A 22,616-nucleotide genomic window follows, 5' to 3' on the forward strand; every position below is an offset into this window, starting at 1 on the left:
CAGTGTACAATTTCCCATGGGGATGCTGGAGAGCAGAGCATTACTGCTGCTGCTGTGCCAGTGCTGCAAACCAAGGCTGCCCTCTGCCTCCCTGCGCAGCACAGCACTGCTGCAGCCCACACCTCTGCTGCTGCTGACACAGGCCCTGGAGCACAAGGAGATGGAGGGAAAGAAAGCTTCCCCAGGCCCACAACAGGCACTGAATGTGCCCTCCTGGAAACCTGCTTGGTTGGGAATGACTTGTGTTCCTCTGCCTGTCACTGGAGCTATTCCTCTTGCAGACCCTGCATCTGCTCCATGGCAGGCCCCTTTCCCTAGCTGGGACATCTCAAGTTTCATCAACCCAGGCTAGACCCTCAGGGTCTAGGTGAAGGTGAGGAGGGCTGAATGGGAATGTGCTATGACCTAGCCACTTGTTATGCATTCACCCCTTGCATCAGCATTCCAATCAATAAGCCTGTACATGAAGAAGAAGAAGAAAACTGGGCCTTTAACAAAAGCCCACTCTTTACACAGAACTGTTAAGTCTAATGAGAAATTTAATTATTTTTGTTATCAGAGTAATGCATAATAGATTCATTTAAAATAGACTGCATAAATAAAACTTTACAGAATTGATTGCGATGTATAAAGAGACGCCATGAGACAGACTGTAGTTCAAAAGGATGGTCAGCTCATTAAAAACCCAGCATAATGGTTCCATCTGGAGACCATTCTAGAGGCTGTATTATTTGCATCACTCATGTTAAGCCATCCTTAAATTGCTCACTGCTGCATTCCCAAAAGCAGCTGGCAGGAATGCACCTTCATTGGGACTCTCTTTCTAAGTAGCATAATGCCCTAGAGTTGTATTGATGGAAGCCAATCAATGTATTGATGGAAGAAAAGGGGAAATTATGACACCTGGTGACAATTGTTAGTGAGGAGAGCTTTTGCTGAAGTTAAACTTACAGTACTAGCTTGAGAAAACAAATAGTATATTTGCAAAGAGACAAACTAGAGCCAGTGCCATTCACTGACATCAGTGGAAATTAGAGGTTCACAGCCTCCGTGGCTTTGAGCTTCCTAGACCTGCCTGCTGGAGAGTATCAGGAGATTTGGTGCTCAGTTCCTGACACCTCAAATTTCAGAAATTGTAGCTCATTACTTTGATAAGTTGAGTTTACCAGCATCCCAAGCCATGAAATTGTAGCTTTGGAAGCTTTTTGACTTACTGAATAAACTTTTATACATGCATATTGATAACTGTCTGTTGTACAGGCACATACCCCTATTCATAATGGAAGTCCTTCAGGGACAAGGCATAAATCTGCCATGTAAATACACCTCCCTTGTCACACAGACCCAAGCAACAGAGTGCAAGGAAACAGCACTCAGCCCATCACAGCTAATTTTTGCAAAAAGCAATGTGAATCATATGTAGTACTCACAGCACAGTGCCAGTGCTTTTCCTCTTGATGGTGAAGTGCGTGGAATCCTCTGAGAACTCCACCTCATAGTTGGCTTCTTCAGCAGTAACCCCGGGGCCATTGATCTTCAGCGGGACTTCAAACCGCTCCTTGTTGGGGTCGTAGAGCTAAAGCAAGGCAAGCAGGGACAGGTCAGATCACTCCTTAGCATGTGTTGCTTTGGTTAAATGATTCCACCCCCTCGAGTGCTCACCCTGAACCGGAGCCTGTCCTTTGTCTGGAACTCCACTTCCAGGACAATTGGGGAAATGTCATTTCCGAAGAGGGTCAGGGCCTGGCGCTTGTTCAGCGTGACTCTGCAGTGGAAACACACGTGTTGGTGCCCACCACCATCCACCACTGGGGCAGGGCAGGGGAACCCCTCAGCAACTCGGAACCAGCTCCCGAAAAACAAATCATTGACTTAGTGAGAGAAATAATCCCTGAGGTCAGTTTAGGCCCTCCTAAAAATAGGATAAAATAGGAGCCACCAAAGAAAGGAGACCTCACCGATTACTGGCACGCAGCTCCCAGGTTGGGAGGGACCACTCTGTGCCCACACCTGGTTTCCTCACCTGTGGTGTGGCGAGAGCACAAGCCCCAGTTCTACGGCATGTGCCCAGGGAAAGGTGTCCAGGTGTCCCTTACCCTCCCTGTCACACGTGCACCGGAGCAGCTGGGGGAACTTTCCGGCGCCAGGCCGTGGGGCCCGAGGAGCCCAGGCCTCACTCACCTCCAGCCCTTGTCCGTCTTCTCGGCGTTCCCGCTGCGGGCGTAGCCGTAGGGGCTGTCCTCAGGGAAGAAGCACCAGGGAGCGTTGGGCACGTCGCTGGAGCACCACGTGCAGCCTCGTGCCTCGCAGGCCTCCTGCGAGGCGCCGGGCTGCGGGTGGCAGTCGATGCGCTTCTGCACGGCCACGGCGCCGGGGCACTGCGCATCCTGCTCCTCGCCCCGGCACGCGGCGAGGGCTGCACGGACAGAGAGCGAGACCGCGTTAAACCCACAGCGCTGCCAGCTTTGGTCACTCTTGTTCGGGATGTGCTTTCTCCCCATCTTAGGGCTCCCACCCACGATCCCTGGCACCGAGATGATGGCAGAGCAGCTGTCTGCTCATCATGGAGCCAGAGCATCCACCGCTTTCTTTCACAAGCCGAGGCAGTGGCTCTGTGTTATTCAGCACTCAGAGCTGCCTGTGCTCAGCTGAAGCACGACTTGCTTGAAGAGCTCATAGAAAGTTAAATCGCAGCGTAATGAAGCTGCTGGTGAGGCATGAAAGCAACACTGCAGGCTGGCAGAACAGGAGGGGTTCTTCAATAAAGAGTGCTATCAATACTAAAATGTTACATTTTCTGTGTACTTATGCACAGATGTTTTCTATCTATAGAGACAAGTATGTCATAAGCAGCATGCACTTGTATGATATAAATAGAAATACAGTGAGTATATGTTCATACCTGGTTTCTTTTCTGCATTGTATGACTACTGTACCTACGTAGTATTAGGAGTTTGTGTTAATATAGGTATGGTTATGAGTAAAGGGAAGATGCCAGCACTAAAGGAAAAGGCATATATTAGTCACTCCCAGAATCATAATGAAAAAAAACTGTTAGTAAGGTGCTGAATTTTCCCTTTTTACAGCTGCAGGTCAAGCTCTCTGGTTGAGAGCCTCCCAAGAGCAGGGGGACCACACCACCACCTCCCTGCTGTGCTGACAAACTGCTGTTAGCAAATATTCTCAGAGAGAGAGCAGGCATATCACAGGCAGCATACTTATTTTGAAGTTAATTTATGTCATTTTAGTCATTACAGCAATATTCAAAGATTAAATCTACTTGAACGATAATTGCCCTTTTCTACAAAATGACTAATACCTCTGCTTTAATTTTTTTTTTCCCCATGTGGACTGTTGTGTGCTTGAAAGCCTAAAACATGATTGCTGATGCAGTCTGGGCTTCTCCACAGAAAGAATTCTACAAGCAGATGTGCACAAGCAGTAATTATGTATACTGGAAAAATTTACAGAATGAAACAGTAGATTTTCGCTAGAGAATGCCATCATGCTGCAATGTCAGAGTTGATTTCCAAGTGGGGGATTTGAACACAGAAAAGCAGGAGTGCCATCTACTTTTTTTTTTTGAGAAAACTCTTATGCCCCTTTTATACAGGAACATCTGGCACTCAGGTCTGATGCTCCCAGGCTGCTCAGCAGAGCTCACAGCTCGCAGCCACAGTGCCTCATTATCATCTTCTAGAGGCTGGAATTAACAGGAATTATCTGGCTGTTAACCTTTGCCAGCTGCTGAGCAGGCAGGATTGGTTTCCACCTCTGTTTTCAGGGGCAGAGAGTCAGGTCCCACAGGCTGACTGTTCTCTGTCCAGCATTCACCCCTCATGACCTGCCAATAGAAAAGCTCTCAATTCTTACCCTCTTTTTCATCTAAAGCATGATAGCAATATGATCCTTCTGCAATCCCTCATCTTCTGCATCCTTCTGTGAATCCCTCAACTACTTCTTCTTGGAGCACAAAATAAACTAAACTCATCATTTCATTTTGGTTTGGGGTGTGTTTTCTAATGGGAGTCAAATGCAGCAGCAGTGTTTTCATTGCTGAAACCAGAGTATGACTGAACAGAGTACAGCAGATTACTAACGTGGAGTCATTTTACACAGCACAGGCTTCCAAGAGACTTTTATGAACTAATTTGGATTGTAAAATACTTTTAATGAATGATATTTTGAATGAAAAAGCTAGTTCAAGAAAAAAAACATTGCCCCAGCAGAAGCCAAGAAATTTCTTCCATTTTTTCCCCCATTAATGGAAAGCTTACCTTTCCCAGCAAATTAAAGACTTGCAGGTGTGAGCAGCTGAATAGGGCTGCAACCTTGTTCATCCCTTGCTCCTAGATTTACTTCTATTGTAGTACAAACATGATAGAAGCAAGTGGGAAGATATAATCTTCCTTCCCTACTGTTAAAAATAATTTTAAATCCATCATTTTCACTGCATTTATGGCCCATATCTGTAAATGTACAAATAAGACAAAATCCAAACAAGCAGCTGAATATATAGCAACAGCTATGGCTACTTGCTGCTTTTCCATGATAATTTCCATGGGAACAGAAGCTAAAGCAAGGCAGTTGGAAAGATATAGATGAAAAATAATCCTCATTGATTTTAAAATAAGGCATAAGGAAGGAATTAAAGCATTACCATACAGATTTTAATTTAATAGTAATAATCCTTGTATTTTGGGTTCATCCATATATTTCAAAGGCATTTGCTGCAGAGGTTCCCTCCTCTAGCAGTAAAATCATATGTATTCTCCCTTTACTATGCTATGGACCAAATTAACCTCTGGTATGCTGGGGTAAAAATTACAGAAAAAAAAGCTAACAAAGCACTAAACTTTCAGGAACTGAATGATCCCACTGATCCCCTTTTGCCTGTGCTGGTGCCCAAGTGCTAAATACACTGTAGGACTGGGGCATATTTCTAAATAAGCCAGCTCTGTTGTCCTCCCACAGTCACCTCAGGTGGAGTCAGTGCCATGCCTGTTCTCTCCTTCTACATGGAAAGCAATCATCTCTTTTAACAGCTCTTCTATCCTTATCACATTTATCATCACTCTGCTTTTGAACCCTACAACAAAATACAAATGTGGTGTATTTACCTGCAAGCACAACAGCCAAGAAACACAGGCTCCTCATCCCTGCCATGGTTGAAGGAGAACATCCACAGGCATTCTGAAGCCTTTTATACAAGGCAGGGGCATGATAAGCATTTGTTTTGATACACAATTAGAAGCACTGCAAATATTTTCTCAGCATTCATATCTTTGAGATTAATTGCAACATATGACCTTGTCTGTATCTAAGTAGATAAGACCAGTTAGTCTTAATTTTTCCACACACTTGGCTCAACTTTTTAATTCCAACTTTGAGATGAAAACATGACTTCCTCATGACTTCTTAGAAAATTAATTTTTCAGAGACCACCTTTCTTTTTCCTTTTTGACACAAACATGTTCAGAGAGTGGGAGTCCAGTGCTTACCTTTTTCTGATTTCATATCATCTTTTGTCATGTATGTGGGTTTACAACACAGATGAAGTTTGGAGAAAAACAAACAGTCAAAGAATTCTCCATTGAAACAAAATACTGATACTGTGACCTTTACAAAATGACATTTTTCTTCCAATTACTTGATGGCAAGTACTTTCAGAGCAAAGGTGTGAAAGCTTTGTTCTATCCTAAGACCTGCTTTAGGTGGAACACCTTTTTGGAAGAAAAAAATTTAAAACCAGGTATTTTTATGAATACATTACGTAACATTGGTGCCTATCAGGAGATAAGTGAAGCAAAATATGTGCACTGCCAGGCATCACTGGAGAGGAACATCTGCAGCTCAGGCCACAGCCACACAGCTGGACAGAGGGAGGCTTTTCCCAGGTCTGCAAGGGCTTTTGTCCTGCAGTTGCAAAACACAATATTCACATGCATCTTACACACACAGCCATGAGTGTTCAGCCCCAGAACCAGGGCCCACCAAGCTGTTGGTATCATTTGTGCAGCTTGGCACAACACCTACCGAACCAAGGGGAACGGGGACCATCCACCAGGCACACAAAGCCTCTCATGAGTCTTGCCTGTAAATCCACTCTCCACTGGGAATTTGCCCAAGGTTGTGATATAGTCCCAAATAATTTGTGTAAACCCTTTGAGTAGCTAAAAAGCATGACATTCAAACACTAAATGGTAGTACTGCTGCTTATTTTAACTAACTTATACATTATTTTTTAATAATATATATCATTCATCATCCATTTCTATCAAAACTTGGAATACATTGGTAACCTCAAACTGTAAGCAGTATTTTCATCTCCTTTCAAGCTGAGCAGAGAAGGAAGTAATTCTACCAAGATCATTAAGAGGCATCAGAACTCTTCCTTGTTTGACAGCCCATATGCAATAAGGTAACAGAAGTGTCACCTCATAGGAACAGGAGTTACCTGCTTCATTTTATGTGAAATTTGTGTAAAAACACAAATAATGGCCAAGGAGAACAGAGACATGGGATATGAGAACAATGTATGGGCTATGCTACTCTCCAAGCTGCTCTACTGCACTGTGTAAAATTGTGGGGTTTATATTCAACGCCATTGCAAGGCAAGCGAATTTTTTATAAGGAAGTATGATGAACAAGGCAATAAAAGCATTTCACATTCACATCTTTATTTGTTAACTACACAAGCTATAATTTACAGACTGATATTTTCTGAAAAATAAAAACAAAACAACAAAAAAACCTCAATATCCAAACATCGCTTCGGAATCTACACAACAGTTTAAAATTTGCAGAATTTACAAATTAATTTTCAGAGCAGCTGGGTAAATTATACATCTTCCCTCAATATCCAGGTTCCAAGAGCTTTAAAAGTCATACAGGCACAAGATAAGATATTTTCTTTATACAACCATCTATTTACATAGCTTTTTCCAATATACGTGGTTCAGTTCTCAAAGTAACTGCCAAGGTTTGCAAAACAGTGTATTTAAAATATATTTAGCAGCATATAAAATTAGATAAAAAGGAAAGACAATTTGCTTAAAAAAAGAAAATGTGAGATGACAGAAACAAACCTGTAAGAAAAATAGATTAAGATACATTTGTCATGACATTAAGAACAACTAGTCATTGCAGAAGATAGGCAAAACAAATAAAACATAGCCATTTGTGGGAATTTGAGTTCTAGTCCTGAGCACAGAGTATACACAGCTGCACAACTTTGGTCAACACAGATTATATGCTATCAACACACAAATCATATGGCATTTGCTGTTAGCAGGATACAGCCATGTCAGGTAGATGTATCATTAACAGCTTCTTTCCATCTATTATTCACTCCACTTTCCTAAAAACAGTGTAAGTGACCTTTAAATTCTTCAAACTACCTCTCATAATCAAAGGCTTATTCCTGGGACACGTTCCTTTCCCTGTTACCCTAAAATGTGAAACAGCTGATCATACTTGTGAGTGAAATACAGCAGAGCACTTTTGTTATATATTTCAGTTATAATTTTGAGATGGTCTTTAGAGAAGACTGAATTCCAGTTAATTTAAACTGCAAGTATTACATATGCACACAAATTCAGCCATAATATATAGAGATACACGACTTTTGAGACTCAAGCATGTTACCAAGAGGTTATTAAATACAGTACATATTTTAAGGACAGCAGGTCTAGTGGAAGAGTTCACACATTTTCAGTCCATTCCAGTCATCAGTGTTTAAGTAATAAACATGCAGCAAACAGAGTGCACCTCAAACTGATCAATGCATTCCTTTATTTCCCATAATTTCAATTACTGGCAAGATCTTCACTTGCATCTCCTGTATCTGAGATCTGTCCATCCATTATATTTCGAGCTTTCCAGATCCTCACAGTGCGATCACTGAAAACCAAACCAAAGCAGTATTAGAGCACTGTAATTACACTGGGGAAGGAGGGAAGGTGAAGAGGGAGTAGGGGAAGTTTCCTTAAAAGTTCGAGTGTCTTATTCAGAAATATATTGTTGGCAAAATAACAGTTCTTTAATGGACATGCAAGGGTTATTCCACCTCCAGGAGACTTTGTAATCCAACACGAACAACACTGAAGATTCCCTAATCTTATCACAGCACTGACTATACCCTTTAACCATCTAAGAAAATACAAAGACTTATGCCTAAAGGAAAGGAAAGAGGTGTCAGTCTACTATAAGTAAAAAACGTACAGAACCACAAGACAATATGAAGTCCTAACTCTCCAACAAAAAATTCCCAACAAGCCCAAACCCATTTGCAAGGTGCTAGATAGCATACACCAGTGAGCTGGCACTTAGAAGCCCAGACTGCAGTTCTGTACTTTGGAAAAAAATCGCTATTTACACAATTTTAAAGTATGTGTAAATAAAATATCACATAGAATGTGTTCAAAACACTATTATAAATTAGAATTAAAATAAAAAGAAGTAAAATAAATTTAGTCTTGTTAAGTAGCAATTTATTCCATGAAAGGGAAGTTATGAATTTCTCATAAATATTAACTTGAGTGACTCGCCAACATTGATTCATATATTCCTCACAACCCCCTCAAAAGAAAAGCAGCAGGCTTTGTGACAGTTAGAAGTGTTTTCTGACTTGTGCTTTCATTTTACTGTAAATTGTTAGCAACACTCCAAAATTTTTAGACTTTAAGCCCACTGCTAGAAATACCAAAAGGTTGAATTATTTTTTTATAACAAAAAAACAAAGGAATTTCAGATGCACGTATGTTCTAAATGGATTAATAATCTTTAGGCAAACAGAGACATTAGCTTTGACATGACCACCAAATATGAAAACTTGGCAACTTGGAAATCCTGCTATGACTCAAAGACCTGCTTTTAATCCATAAGCTTCCACAATTGGCACAAGAATGTAACACGTCAGCTTTCACAGCTCCTGTGTTCAGACTACACCACAAAGAGGGTCTGCTGCTGTCTCCTGCACATTCTCCCTAACAAGGTATTTTTCTTGGTCAATTCCCCCTGAGATTTCAGGTCCTCAATTTGCTCACTTTTGCTGAGGAAATAAACATTCAAATCAAGGAGTTTACAGTGCAGTCGGATGGCTTGCAAAGTTTCTGCTGCATGCCAGCACTTAAAACCAAACCAACAGCCATGTGCCATGGCTTTTAAGGGAATTTGCACAGGTCAGGAATTAGCCCTATCAGGAACCAGTCAAACTGTAGAAATAAGCTTATAAAGTTCTCAAGTTCCAACTGCCAAATTCTCCCTGCCATATTTTAGATTAGTGGTCTCCAAACTTTTTTTGATCATGCACCCCTACCACTAAAATTTTTTTAAGCCCACACTGCTGTGTATATTTATATAATTAAATACCCATACCACTGAATCATAGTAATTTATTCCAGCACCCCACTGGGTTATGTTGTGCATCCCCTGGGGTGCAAGCACCCCACTTTGAAGATGGTTTAGTGATAGATTTAGCACTGAGAGGCACAGATGGACAAAGTCTCCTGATGCTTTCTATGAAGTGACTTACACATGTCCTAAATGCACGTGCACAAACAGAATTCTAGCAGGGGACACAGAAAAGATTGATTCATGGAGAAGAACTCACTCAGCTGCTGTAAAAATCTGGCTGGAGTTGGTGCAGATGGCATTTATAGGGCTGTCATGTCCCTTCATCTCCCCAATGGGTGCAAAGGTATCCACGTTCCAGAGCTTGAGGGTGCCGCCCCTGCAGCCGCTGAGCAGAACCGGCACGCCGGGCACCAGGCCAAGAGCACAAACCCAGTCCTTATGGGCATTAGGAACTTGCTGAAACAGAGAAGGCAGGCAAGTCTCACAGGGCTGCAAAAAATTCCAGAGGAACAAGCACAGAATGGAAAAAACCCAAGTTGTAAGCCTGACTCCTGTCCTGCAGCAGTTTTGCTGCATGGCAGCTCTGGGTGGCTTCTACACCTTTAGAGCGAGGAGAGTGCTAACTTTCAAGAGTGTTTCTTTTTGTGAAATAGTACTGCAAAACAAGAAGAAAATCCAATATGCACAATTGACCTAATATGGAATAGAAATCAGTTTAGGACAACACAAAATCTGCATGTTTTCAAATGCAGATTTGAATGCATTTTTGAACATATGGTCTATTTCAAGTCTGTAAAACTGTTATAAAACACATGAAAAGAAAAACCAAAATACTGCACCAAAATACACCAGGAAGACAGAAACTGTTTCTGTATTTGCCTTCTTTCTTTCTTACTTCTTTTCCCACTACACATTATAAATTGATCTTTTGATGTTGCACTTCACAGAAACACATTAATTCTTTATTGAGTCAGGGCACTAGCCTTTTAGCTCTAATTCAGAAAGCAAAATGCTGCACAGACCAGCTGAGAACAGCATTCTTTTGTTGTTCTCAAATTTATTTGAATTTATTTGGGGAAAAATAAAAACAGGGGAAAAAACAGTCCAAATTTGCTACTTTTGGGGATACCAAAAGTGGCTTTTCTCCAGTTTGGTAAGAATTGTTTTGCTTTCCTGCATTGCTCATAAGGGAATACACTCAGCTTCCTAGGATCCCCTTGGTGTTTCATCTATAGTATCCCCAGCTACCACAGCACTGGTAGTCTGGTTCTGCAGCACTTCATCAAACTGGAGAGGGGGGGTGGTTGTGGTTCTTACAAAACCTGATTTTGTCACAGCAGGTTTTTGTGATTTGGGATGTGTAACACCAAGTGAAGTAGATGATCTCCAAACTCTTTTGAATAGCATGCTTGTTAAGGGAAATCTGGTTTTGGTTGCTGGGTAGATTAAGATTTACTGCTGCTCAATCTTCGACCTTGGAGGCTTTGAAAACAGAGCTGGGCAAGGCCTTGAGAAATCAGACCTAACTACAAAGTTGGCCTTGCTTGGACCAGCAGGACAACTTCACATTGTGCAACCTCCAGTGGGCCCTTCCATTCTGAATTATCACATGATTAGCAGAGTAACAGCATTTCTCACTCCCTAAAAAAGACAGTGAAATAAAATTATTTCTATTCTTTGTCAAATGAAAAAATGTCAAACTTTAGTGAGACTAAAGTCAAATGCTTTAGTCTCACTTCCTTGAAAAACATACAGCATTTTATAGAAATAGAAATAATAGAAAGAAAGAAGGCAATGTGGAATTATTCTCATCAAGTTCTACTTTTAAAACCAACAAACAGGGGAAGGCAAAGTAGAGAAATTATGAAATGCACATATACCAAGAGGAAAACAAGGAAAGTGATATAACTAGTCCAACTGACATACTTCTTCACCCCGATCCTATATTCTTTCTGATGTTAAATTAAATGCAATACCAAAAATGCATTTTGGTACGAGTTCCTTAATGCATTTTTCTGGAGAGACACATGTGAGGGCAGATGTCCCAACACAGCCAAGTGAAGATTTTCTGTAAGAAGCTAAATTTATGAATCCTTATTTTAACTGTGAAGACTTTGTAGTATTCTGAAAAGGAACTGGCACTGAATTGGATGATTTTGAATGAAGGTCAAGAAAGTTTATATTTATGGAATAGCAAGTATGCCCATATAGAAATTTTCTTTTTAAAGTTGCCGGTCCATTATTTTCTCATGTCCCAATACTTCCTTGCTATCAGTCTGCATATTAAATGCATGCTCCTCCTTTAAAAAAAAAATATTGTACAAACAGCACTCTTTTCTGGTATTTGTTTTTCTGCCTTCCAGTTCTCACTCAGTGTCAAGTTAAATAACCACAACTATACCCAAAGAACCTCTCATAAGACCTAGAAGAACAGATCACCTTATAGCAGGTAGGGAAAAATCAAAGTTCTTCATGCCAAACAAATTGCTAATTCCCTGGACTTGAGGTCCTTTTTCATTTTTTCATAAGGAAAAATATACAGCAAATATGTTCTGACAGCAAGCACTGTTATGAGTGTGCTCTATACATTACATAACACATGCACTGTATAAGGAGATTAATCTAAGTCTGAGACTGGGTGGAGTGAGATAGGTTGTAAAACCTCTTCATAATAAAATATTCTGTAGCCTGATCTAAAGTACTGTTTCTTATTAATGAGCTCCCAATCCAAAATGCACTAACTTGCCAAAGACAAGTATCCAATGATTCCAGTCACGGATGAGAACAGTGCTGCTTTTATTCTGAAGCAGAAAAACAAACCCCACATACTCAGAGCTATAACAGGATAACCACCTCATCACAATCTCCTGACACTACATGCACAGAAGAAAAAAGCAACTGCATGTAAAGATCAAGTACATTATTGATTTCTTTTAGTCAGTGTTCTATGCTTTCCCTATTAAAAGCATCAGTATCTATGTGAATAGTCATTGTGTGAGCTGAACATTTATACAGCCTCAAAACAGTTCTACAGCATGACTGTCACAGCAGCTCATGATTTTTTTCATTACCTGAAGAAGGTCTTTTTGAGACAAATCCCATTTCTTAATTCCATTATCTCTTGATCCACTAAAAAGGTTATCTCCCATAATAGCAAGTGCTTCAATGCCATCATAATGAGGAGGTTCAAAATTGTGTGTAGGACTTACGCTTCCAAGAGCCCCTTCAGTCACATCAAACATCTAAAATAAATAATAAAATATGTTATGCGAATTTTTCTGCCATTCAACCTGCTTGACAGTCATGCAGCAAATAACTTTAGGGGAAAAACTTGGTAAGTCTTATTACATTATGTATATTTAGGTATAATGTATGTAGAATTTATCTACCAGAACCACTCCTTTCTCCTCTTCCACCTCTTCCCTGAAGTGGGAATACTCCACTGACTTCAGATAAGACTGCTCTGGGAAGAAGTACTACTATTTGAATATCATTTACATAGTAGCTTCACAGGAAGGATCCATATGTACCCTGTGTGGTGGGCTAGAGAAACAAAGCTCATGACTGAGTTTGGGAAACATAACCCTCACTGGGAGAATTGCATGGGTAAGTAGCTTCAGAAAGAGGCATTAATATATTTTCCTGGACAAGTTGTTTCAGGAAGGGTTATATACTATTACACACTGATGCTTTTCATGGACTAGACACACCTCTCTCCTTGCCTGTGCTCCAAACTCTGGGTGTTAAAACAGACTCTTTAAGTAAGGTTGTTTTATCAATTTAAGCCATAATCAATCCCATCACGTCTTTGTTGCTAGAGCTGCAGTGTAAGCAATCCTGATTCATTTTGCATTGTAGGGAGTCAGAACTCACCCAGTGAGACTGAGCTGAAAGAACAGATGAGCTGTAACTTTTTAAACCACCAGCTCTGTTTCACAAGCAAATGTCAAACTTCATCCTCTATTATTTACTCTTTATTGGCCTTTTAGAATGAATAAGCTTGACAGTAGAAAAGGGAGAGCTTGGTAGTATAAAATTAAACTTTGTGAGCTAAAGGTATTTTAAAAGTTACTGCATTAAATTAACATGCATCAGTTCCAGTTGTAACAAAAAATTCAATGATAAATCAGAAAAAACAGGTACCTAGAGATGAGTAATATTACCGACTCAGTAGACAAGACAGTAGTTTCCTGTGGCATGACAGTGTCTGTCACCAGACCTGGCAGCCCAACAGACCTACCCATGCAGAGAACCATGGATTGTTAAGGGGTTTAAATGGACCTTAAAGATCATCTTGCCCCAACCCCTCTTCAGTAGTAGAGTAGGGGCACCTCCCACTATACCAGGCTGCTCAAGGCTTATCCAGCCTGGCTTTGAATATTGCCAGCATTGGGTCATCCACAACCTCATTAAGCAACCTGTTTCAGTGTCTCACCACCTTTGCAGTGAAAAATTTCATGCTAATATCATAACTTAAATTTTCCCTTTTTCAATCTGTACCCTTGTTCTGTCAGTACAGTTCCTGATGAAGAGTCTCTCTCTGGTTTCCCTTTAAGCCCCCTCTAATACTGGAAAGTTATGAGGTCTCCATATAACATTCTCTTTTCCAGGCTGAACAGAAGCATTGAGAATTCATAGATAGCTGCACTATGCACATACAGATCATTTATACTATCCAAAGTGGCTTGACAGTTCTGGAGGCATTCACTTTGGAGAACACACTATTCTGAAGCACATAGAAATGGTTGAAATATCTCTGGACATTCTAGTGGTGCAAGTCAAGAGGCAGGCAGGCTTAGGAGGATTTATGTAGCCTGGCCACAGAAAAGTAATACACAAGGACAGATAAACTTCTCTGACTGTTGACAACTTTGTTTTCCTTACTTGTCACATGAGTTCACAGCATGACAAACTTGCATTACATCATCACACCCTGTTGTTCCCACTAAGGTCCTTCACTCATTGCTGTGCCAGGGTGGCAGCTCATAACTAACCAAATAATCTGAACTGTGCAGAGAAGTAATTCTCAGAGCATCTGCCTCTGTGTCCCCATTGCCTAAGAAGGCCCTGGCCTCTAACCATAGGGACACTGCTGATAGGATTCAAATCCACAGCCCAACCTGCCAAACTATGCACCAGCCTCTCAGGCGGCTTTTTGCATCTGGCACTGTGCACAGGCAAGCATCTAAAAATTGTAGAATAATATAAAAAACAGAAAGCCCAGCTCAGTGAGAAAGCTCACACAGGTTCTGGATCCTCCACCCTAGCTGTGTTCATACACTTTTTCCAGCATGTGAGAAGAACAGAACAAAGGGCATCCCCTCATAACAAGCTAGGATTTCTTGCCCATTCTCTCTTTGGCCTCATGCATCACACATTCTTTGCAGTGTGAGGGTCAGCTTTACAGATGATCTACAATTCCCTGAGTCTGGTGAGTTGGGTGTAGGCCTGAGAAACAGGAGCTCATGGGCTCAAATAGCCACTGGCTGAGGTGAGGGAAAAAAAAAAAAAAAAGAAAAAGAAAAAAAAATACCCCCTCCTCCCAAAAACCAGATTACATATCCTTGAGTGAATTAATCACAGTTCCAAGAAGCAGAAAACTATATTTTGGCCACCTTGGGCTGAGAAGTGCTGAACTTGCTGTCTTCCCCACTTCAGAACACAGGTAACGCTTCAGAAAGAGCCTGGGTTAAACCCTGGACTCTCTTATGGGAACAACACACAGGATGTCTCTGTTGAAACAATTAGGTCTGCACTCCAAAACAGAGGCACTGACTTAAGATACTTTAAAGAGCTAAATGTTACCTAAAAGTAGGTGTTATGAATATTTCTCCAAGACTTTGTACACCTAACATTCAATTTAATGAGGATTAAGGAAAACTTAGCTAGAGACAGCCATGCAAACATCTTCCTTGGTGAAACAAAAAAGGAACTGAAGCCGTAAGTGTTTATTATGACTGAGTAATATTCATGATCCATGGCTGGTGAAATAATTTTCATCTTGGCTATGACATTTGAATGTGCAGATGTAAGCCACTTCTGCTGCAGCCTGCATCCCATGCTGATGTATCAAGTTAAAATAAGCAAATACTAGTGGTTTACCTTTATATAATGATCCTTTGAACCAGTGACAATAAGATCTTGTCCATTGGAAATTTGATCAACAGTAAGGCACATAACAGGACCCTGGTGACCAGTTAGCTTTCCTGTAGACTGGAATCTTTACAGATAAGAGAAGAAATGAGGATTTGTTAATTTTTCATATATCCAGTACAGTCCATAGCACAGTTTCTGATAGAATGGATCTTTTTATTTTCCCTTTGTCTTCAGTACTCATCCTCTGGTTTACCTATACTCTATTGTTCATGTCTATGGATAAATATTAAATTTACATTAAATACAACAAAGCCCCTCTATTTATGCAAAATAAGAATTAAAACATTTTAAAGATTCATCAGCCTCCTCGTAAGTATTTTCTGTATTTTGAATGCAGCCTTTGGGAGCAGGTTCTGTTTGGAAAAGCATAATTATAGTGCAGCTATCATGATCCCATATTATATTACATTACTTCCATTGGCTTCCATCATCTCATCAACAATTACTAGTCAGGACTCCCATATTCACAAGAGTGTGTTTTGTAGCAGCTGTCAAACAAAACCTTGTGTTTTTCCAGTCATTTTTACTGAAGTGATTCACCACAACTTTAACACATGAGAAAATCATTATCTCAGTAATCATCACAGATGGATTAGCTGATCTGTAACTGATATCATATTTTGCCCAGGTATGGACACTGCCATGTGGAAGAAACACTTCACTGACTGTTTCATGTGCACAGCTTTGCTGCCTGTGCACATTTAACCACCTACAGAACATTCTCTTTGGTGCTCAGTACCTTTTCAGGTCCCACATCCTCACGGCGTTTCCAGCAGCTGCATAGAGGAATGTGCCAGTTGGATTTAGTGCAATTTGATTGATCTGGTTCTCTCCAGCTGGGATAGCAACTGTTCTGTTAGTACTTCCTGAACACACATCAGCAGGCATAGCTTGGCCTGAAGACCTGAGTAGAGAAGGAGGAGAAAAAAAGAAAAAAAAAAACCAACAAATTCTGCCATTTATTCACCACACTTTGTATAGTCTCTAAAACCAAACCTATTTCACTGAGCAAAAAAGGCTATAAGCCAATTATGAATACTGAACATCTGACAAAACTCAATATGCAAATTGTTTTGTGTTCCCATGTTACTGGTGCCCCATACTTAGTCTGAACTTGTAAAGAAAGCTTACATTCCCAACAGTGTACTTAGCCTGTATTGGAATATAGAATTAAATATAATAAAATGTATCTAAAATTAAGACTCAGTTGAATGCTTGGCATCTGAGGTTCACCATACTCACGTCAGTGTCCGAATGCACTTTGCAGAATCTCTGATGTCCCACACCTTGATATAGGAGGTTGAAACTGTGAAGACCAGGCTAGTGTAGTTGCAATATTTAATAGAAACTACATTATTTGGATGACCCCCTAAAGACATAATCTCTTGTCCAGTTACCAGATTCCAGACTTTACAGGTACGATCTAAATAAAGACAAACAAAAAGGGGAAAAATATTAATAATTTAAAAACATCTCATGATTTTACTAAATTCAGTAAATTTAAAAAAAAGTACACGCATTCATTTGCACTCATACATTTTTTCCATTTCTGCAGACACTGCAGAAAAATAGCTAAATTAAGTAGGTCTTAAAAAATACACACAGCCATCCATCTATCATCATCATCAAAACTAAGCAAGGTTAATCATTAAATGTGCATTCAAGATCTGCATATTAGCTCCTGAAGCATTTCAAAAGGATTGAATTCTCATGGGAAGTAAAAATACAGACAATTTAGAGGCTATAAAGTGTGGATGATGATAGATGAAGAGAAGAATCCAATTTTTAATTCAAAAATTCGTTAGCAAAAACCTCGCTCAGGACGAGTTTTGAAGCTCAGTATGGCTGCATTCTGACTGCCACAACAAAACTACAGAGGTGAGAAGGGATCCAAACTCTTCAGTGTATTGGGGGCCTCTGAAAATCCCAGCAGACAGTATTTTAGTCACTGGTTTGATTCTGTAGCAAAGGAATTTAAATATTGCAACCTTTCACGTGTTAAAATATCAAATGCATACAAGTTTTCAAGAAATCTGTAACATTACTGGCAAGAACAGGAAACTCTCCTTGCTACACCACATCTGTATCACTCCATGTATTTTAGACATACATTTACACTGAAATAAGTACTGGAAGGATGAAGAGAAAGCTTCATATGTAGACTCCAGTTATGATAACTTGAAAGTAAGTATAGCAAGACCTGTCTGCCACTTTAAAACACCAACTACCAAGACCAAAGATCTGCAATGCACATGAGAACTTAACTGGCATTTCTGAATTTATCTGCAAGCATTATCTGGTGTCAGTGAGCCGAGACTTTCTGCTTCAGCAACAATTTCCAGAAGTTTTAACCTTATTTAATTAAACAACTGTCTACACTTTTGAGTAAAAGCATACTTGGTAAACTCCCTTCAAAAATATACATACAGGAAAAATTCTCCCATAAGTTTAAGAAGCTCAGATATTACCTCAAAAAAAAGTAAATATTTGCAACATCTGCAAACAACTGTTAAAAAAAAATATATCACCAAACCTTTAGAATACAAATCTAGATGTAAAATAAAATTTTAAAACATGCCCTTTTTTCCCTTACATAGCCACTAAATTCAAAATCTCAACAGAAATCAACTAAGTATTATGTACAAAATCTAAATCAAGGTCCTTTTTTGCAACTGTATATGCTTCCACAAATGTTAAAATGTTGGCTTAAAACTTGCAAGATCAAAGGTTTGTCAATTCAAAGTTTGTGATTTGGTATTTTTAACACCCAGTGAGCAGAATAGCCACAGAAACGATACCTGAATATTAGCAGCAGAAGACCTGCATCTGCATTAGCATGGTTGTCAACTATGCTAATATGGGGATAAAAGGGATGTCCTGAAATTCCAATGTTCATTCATTAAATGAACTGGTGAAAAGGGGAGTCTCCCTGTCAACAGGTGTTAACTTCTCAGCCACTCTAGCTCATCTTAGCTTTGATACTTTCAGAAAAAGAGTCCGCCGTAGTTTCAGATGCACAACTAAGAATAAAACAAGTCCTTTTCTGTAACTGCTTTATGTGAAAAGGCCCAGAGAAAAAGCACAACATATAAAAATCACTTTTTGAGCAATATTAAAATAGGTGTTTGTGAAAAGTAAACATTGAGCTCTGGTGGCATCTTCCAGCCAAACTGAGCAATTACAATGGAAATTCACTACAGACAGGAGGAAAATGTTTTCTTCAAAACAGTGTTTCTACCAGTTTGAGAAGTTTATAGAGTGACTGCACCATCCAGCCCACAACTTAGAGACTACAAAAATTCCAGGCCCTCCCACAACTGCCATACAGCTCTTATAACAAAGGACAGGCAACAAGATGCACAGAGGAAGCAGAAGACACCCTCAGATGAAGAGGATAGCTAGAAGAACCAACTGTGGCATGAAGGGTATTCAAACTCTGTGCAGTGGAGCCAAACATGTGCCAATTCCCACCTCGACCATCACCCTGAGCATTTGCTTTGCATATCATGTGTGTACATGCTACCATGACTGCTTCTATCACATCACTCAATAAATGTCAATGTTACTGCTTTTTGTGGTTTTCCACTACAAATAAGCAGCCAAATACTACACACTGGAGTTAGAAATCTGTAGATATTTACTGTAAATCCTTCTTCAGCTTATGTAGAGAAACAAATCCTTACAATTTTCCGCTGTGTTTAGAGCACTAAGCACAAATTGAGAATTTCACAACACCCCAAGTTGTCAAAGCAGCCTCTGTAGGCAGCAGAGGTGCCAGAGCTTGCCCAACCTTTAGATCCAGTGAAGAGAAGATCATCAGTTGCATCAACACAAAGCACAGCCTTGGTATGTCCCTCAGCTGTATAGAGACATTGAAGTGGGGATGACCGGATGCATTTTGAAGCAGGAAATGGGTTAATTATCCCCCTAAAGAAAAAAAAGGAATGTGAGAGTTGGGCATAGTAATCCACACAGATAAAATTAGTTTACTTGCGTGTATGGAAAAAAAAATTAACCTAGCATTCTTAGATGTGAATGCCTTCGATAAACTATGAAATGATTTTTACTATTTAGTCTCAACACATGTCAGCTCTCAACTATCAGTTAAAGGAAATCACTTGCAAAAACAAACAAATGAAAAGACAACAAGGTGCTAAATGCTGGGAAACATGGCAAAATCTGCATAATGCTGAACAGACCAGGACACTTAGAGCTTCTGTATGCCCAAGATCAACATAAGGCATCTTAGTCTAAACAGCACAATTTGAAAAATGGAGAAAATGTAATGTGCACTGCCAGTTCCAAACTCAGCATGCATTTCACATCATCTGCATTCCACGGGCAGACACAGAGACCTGCTGTTAACTTCTGTGCCTGAAGAAGGTTCCCACTGCATCCTGAACCCACCAGCACACTCATGCTCAAATGGCCAAAAGGGAGGATGACTGGAATGCTGACACCCCAGAGGAATCTTCCTGGGCACTTTCAGCTAATTCTGTGGTGATGCCAAAAGACTAACCCACCTGGGCAAAAGGCCTCACAATTCATTACCAAACAAAAATCATTAGCAGTCTAAAACCCCATGCATACAAGTGCACACACACAGACCCTTTTATTTCTGTGGAGAAAAGACTCAATGTAATGCTCAAAACATGCAACACAGCTGTGACCTGGCCAGCTGGCAGTAAAGACTCAGTCATGCTCTTTCAGGAATCACACGCAAAACTGTGAGGAAAAGGAACTAAACCATAGCCCTATCTCATCAAAACAAAACAAAATCAAAAAAGTATCAAATGCTTTAGAAAAATGTAAAAAACTTAAATTTTTTTTTATAGAAGTTTGCTATAGAAAGAAAAAGGTCCTTTATGATACAAGCTAACTTTGTGACACCTGGTTAGTTTATCTTGTACATTAAAGTTATGATTTAAAAGATTTTTACATCTCAGGACATCTTCACTCATATAATTCATTACTCCTCAGCAATCCTTCTACAGATTTAACTAATATTAATAGTGCCTTAAATTGTATAACATTATCTTCCTCATTTTTGGAAAGGCATTAATCTTTCATCTGCACTGTTTTATGTTTTTAATTAATTTAAGTCTTTACACTTCTGTTTTCTAGAATTACACTAAACTAACCCAATTTTCTCTTTAGTATTCCCTAGTGGATCATGCTGCCTCTGAACTGAGTTATTCCTCCTGCTGTTCTTGCCCACTCACTTCTGTGACAAGCCATGTAAAATACATCTCCTGGAGCTCTTTATCTACCTATGTGCAATGTTCTAAAATCTACAGACAAAAAAACACTACAGCTGCTTCAATGAGCAGACAAAGCCACCACCATATCATTAGCAGTTCTTTGACTGCCTTTCTTTAGATAAACTAATTTTTCACTGACTACCAAGGTCCTAACCCACAGGGACACCAGTGGTGACATTTCTTTCATCTCTTAAGCTACAGTGCATTCTCTCAGAAAGACGTAATAAAAAAAATACTCATTTTTGTTTACACTAGGATTTCATTTTTAGCGATCAAAGCATAAAACGAAAAAGAAAAACAGAAATAGAGAAGCAGATAAAACATAAGAAAATGTCTTCTTTTTTTGTTTTTTGAAGAAAACAGAAACAACATATCTAAAGAAATGTTTAAACCATACTTCAGTTATAATTAAAATCCTGATATACTCAACAAGGATTTAAAAAAAACCTAAAAAAGGAGAGGGGGGGACATGCTTGACCAAAATCTCAGATATTTAATGTTCTGGCAAAAGCAAGAGAAACAATGCACGGGTATCAGGAAAAATCATGCAGCAAAATGAAATGTCTTAAGAACTGGAATAACTTTGGTGAGAGATGCCAAGAAAACAGAAAAGAGAAAGAGAGAGTACCTTTGTACCTCCGACAGAGAGGAATCACTTTCATCAGACCTACAATCAACAGTGATGGAATTGTGAGGAGAAAGAATATAGGTATCAGCAAAGGAACACCTCCATATGAGAAGAACAAACAACAGCATGGCCAACTCAGAAAAGCAATGCAAATCCACATTCATTATGCAGCATTGCTCAAGGTATAAATCAAACCCATGTTTGATGTTATGGGGGGTAGGGGGAAAGAAAAGTTACTGTAAAATATCACTCTCAGCAGTAAGTTACAGTAGATTGCTTCCACTCCAGAAGACGAGTAACAGTGGCTGAGCCACTTCTTATTTCCCCAACAGTTTCTTAGAGAAGTAAAGGCAAAAAATTAGAATATAGATGCCCAAGTTAACCTCCATAAGACAGGGCTTGTTGAGAATATAAAAAGAAAATAAATATTCTAAACATCAATGCCTGCTAAATGTAGAAGAGACATGCAATATATTAGTCACAGAGATAGAAATGTTAAATATGATAACCCACTCAAATAAATGCAGCAATTTTCAAGCCATCCTAAGCTCAAAATCCTTCACCCCTCATTTTGAAAAATATTTAAAACTAAAAAAGAAAACATACAAGACAATATTTCCCCAAGACTTGATGATTTTCAGTATATCTTAAGATGTCCTTCATTTTCAACTCAAAGAGAATCAACAGTTTCTATTTGACTTCAAAGTCAGTTCAGCGAAAATGAAAAGGGTTTGGTGGGAGTTAGCAACAAGAAAGGTAAGTGAAGATAAAGAAGTCACAAGCACAGTTACTGAAAGCCTTGCAAGCCACTGCTTGGTATGTGGTGGCTGTCGACCTCTGAAAAAAACATTTTATTAAAAAATAGTGGAAACAAACAACAACAATTTCTTATCCTGATCGTTAGGAAAAAAGGTTTATTTTAAATCTGAGTTGCAGTTCATAAGCACTGCATGGTATTTGCATCAGTACTGAAACCTGTAACAGAGATTCTAGTCAAGTAAAGTCCACTGCCATTTGGAGTAAGGCTCCTAAACAGATGCCTAATGTGAGAAAAGTCTGTTCTACTTCATCTAAACAAGATATGAATATCATCTACTCCTGCAGATCACCTCCTGAAGTCAGTCTGTTCAATAATTTGGGTAACCTCTAAACAACTGTGTTCTAGCCATTTCAATGTCCCATCCTCTGAAGTGCTGTTGTGAGAGCACTCTGAG

At 39.6% G+C, this 22,616-nt stretch overlaps 2 protein-coding genes across 13 annotated transcripts in view; both read right to left on the reverse strand.

Moving 5' to 3' along the window:
- LOC306801687 (sucrase-isomaltase, intestinal-like) overlaps window positions 1–5,204 on the reverse strand; it is a 58,961-nt gene extending 53,757 nt beyond the window's left edge. For both annotated transcript variants that reach the window (XM_079304948.1, XM_079304949.1), the window contains exons 1-4: window positions 5,121–5,204; window positions 2,182–2,416; window positions 1,663–1,765; window positions 1,431–1,576 (exon numbers count right to left, since the gene is read on the reverse strand). In XM_079304948.1, the coding sequence (XP_079161074.1) occupies window positions 1,431–1,576; window positions 1,663–1,765; window positions 2,182–2,416; window positions 5,121–5,166 (530 nt within the window). In that variant the 5' untranslated portion in view covers window positions 5,167–5,204. The remainder of the gene's footprint in view (window positions 1–1,430; window positions 1,577–1,662; window positions 1,766–2,181; window positions 2,417–5,120) is intronic.
- Window positions 5,205–6,659: 1,455 nt separating this feature from the next.
- KIF21A (kinesin family member 21A) overlaps window positions 6,660–22,616 on the reverse strand; it is an 84,392-nt gene continuing 68,435 nt past the window's right edge. For 7 of the 11 annotated variants that reach the window (XM_079304581.1, XM_079304585.1, XM_079304578.1 and 4 more), the window contains 8 exons: window positions 21,403–21,441; window positions 19,304–19,440; window positions 16,756–16,936; window positions 16,253–16,417; window positions 15,460–15,577; window positions 12,429–12,599; window positions 9,614–9,813; window positions 6,660–7,902 (listed from right to left, as the gene is read on the reverse strand). In XM_079304581.1, the coding sequence (XP_079160707.1) occupies window positions 7,809–7,902; window positions 9,614–9,813; window positions 12,429–12,599; window positions 15,460–15,577; window positions 16,253–16,417; window positions 16,756–16,936; window positions 19,304–19,440; window positions 21,403–21,441 (1,105 nt within the window). In that variant the 3' untranslated portion in view covers window positions 6,660–7,808. The remainder of the gene's footprint in view (window positions 7,903–9,613; window positions 9,814–12,428; window positions 12,600–15,459; window positions 15,578–16,252; window positions 16,418–16,755; window positions 16,937–19,303; window positions 19,441–21,402; window positions 21,442–22,616) is intronic. The other 4 variants (XM_079304587.1, XM_079304583.1, XM_079304584.1 and 1 more) reach the window with 1 other exon arrangement.

Source organism: Erithacus rubecula (genome assembly GCF_903797595.1).
Source record: "Erithacus rubecula genome assembly, chromosome: 4".
NCBI lineage: Eukaryota > Metazoa > Chordata > Aves > Passeriformes > Muscicapidae > Erithacus > Erithacus rubecula.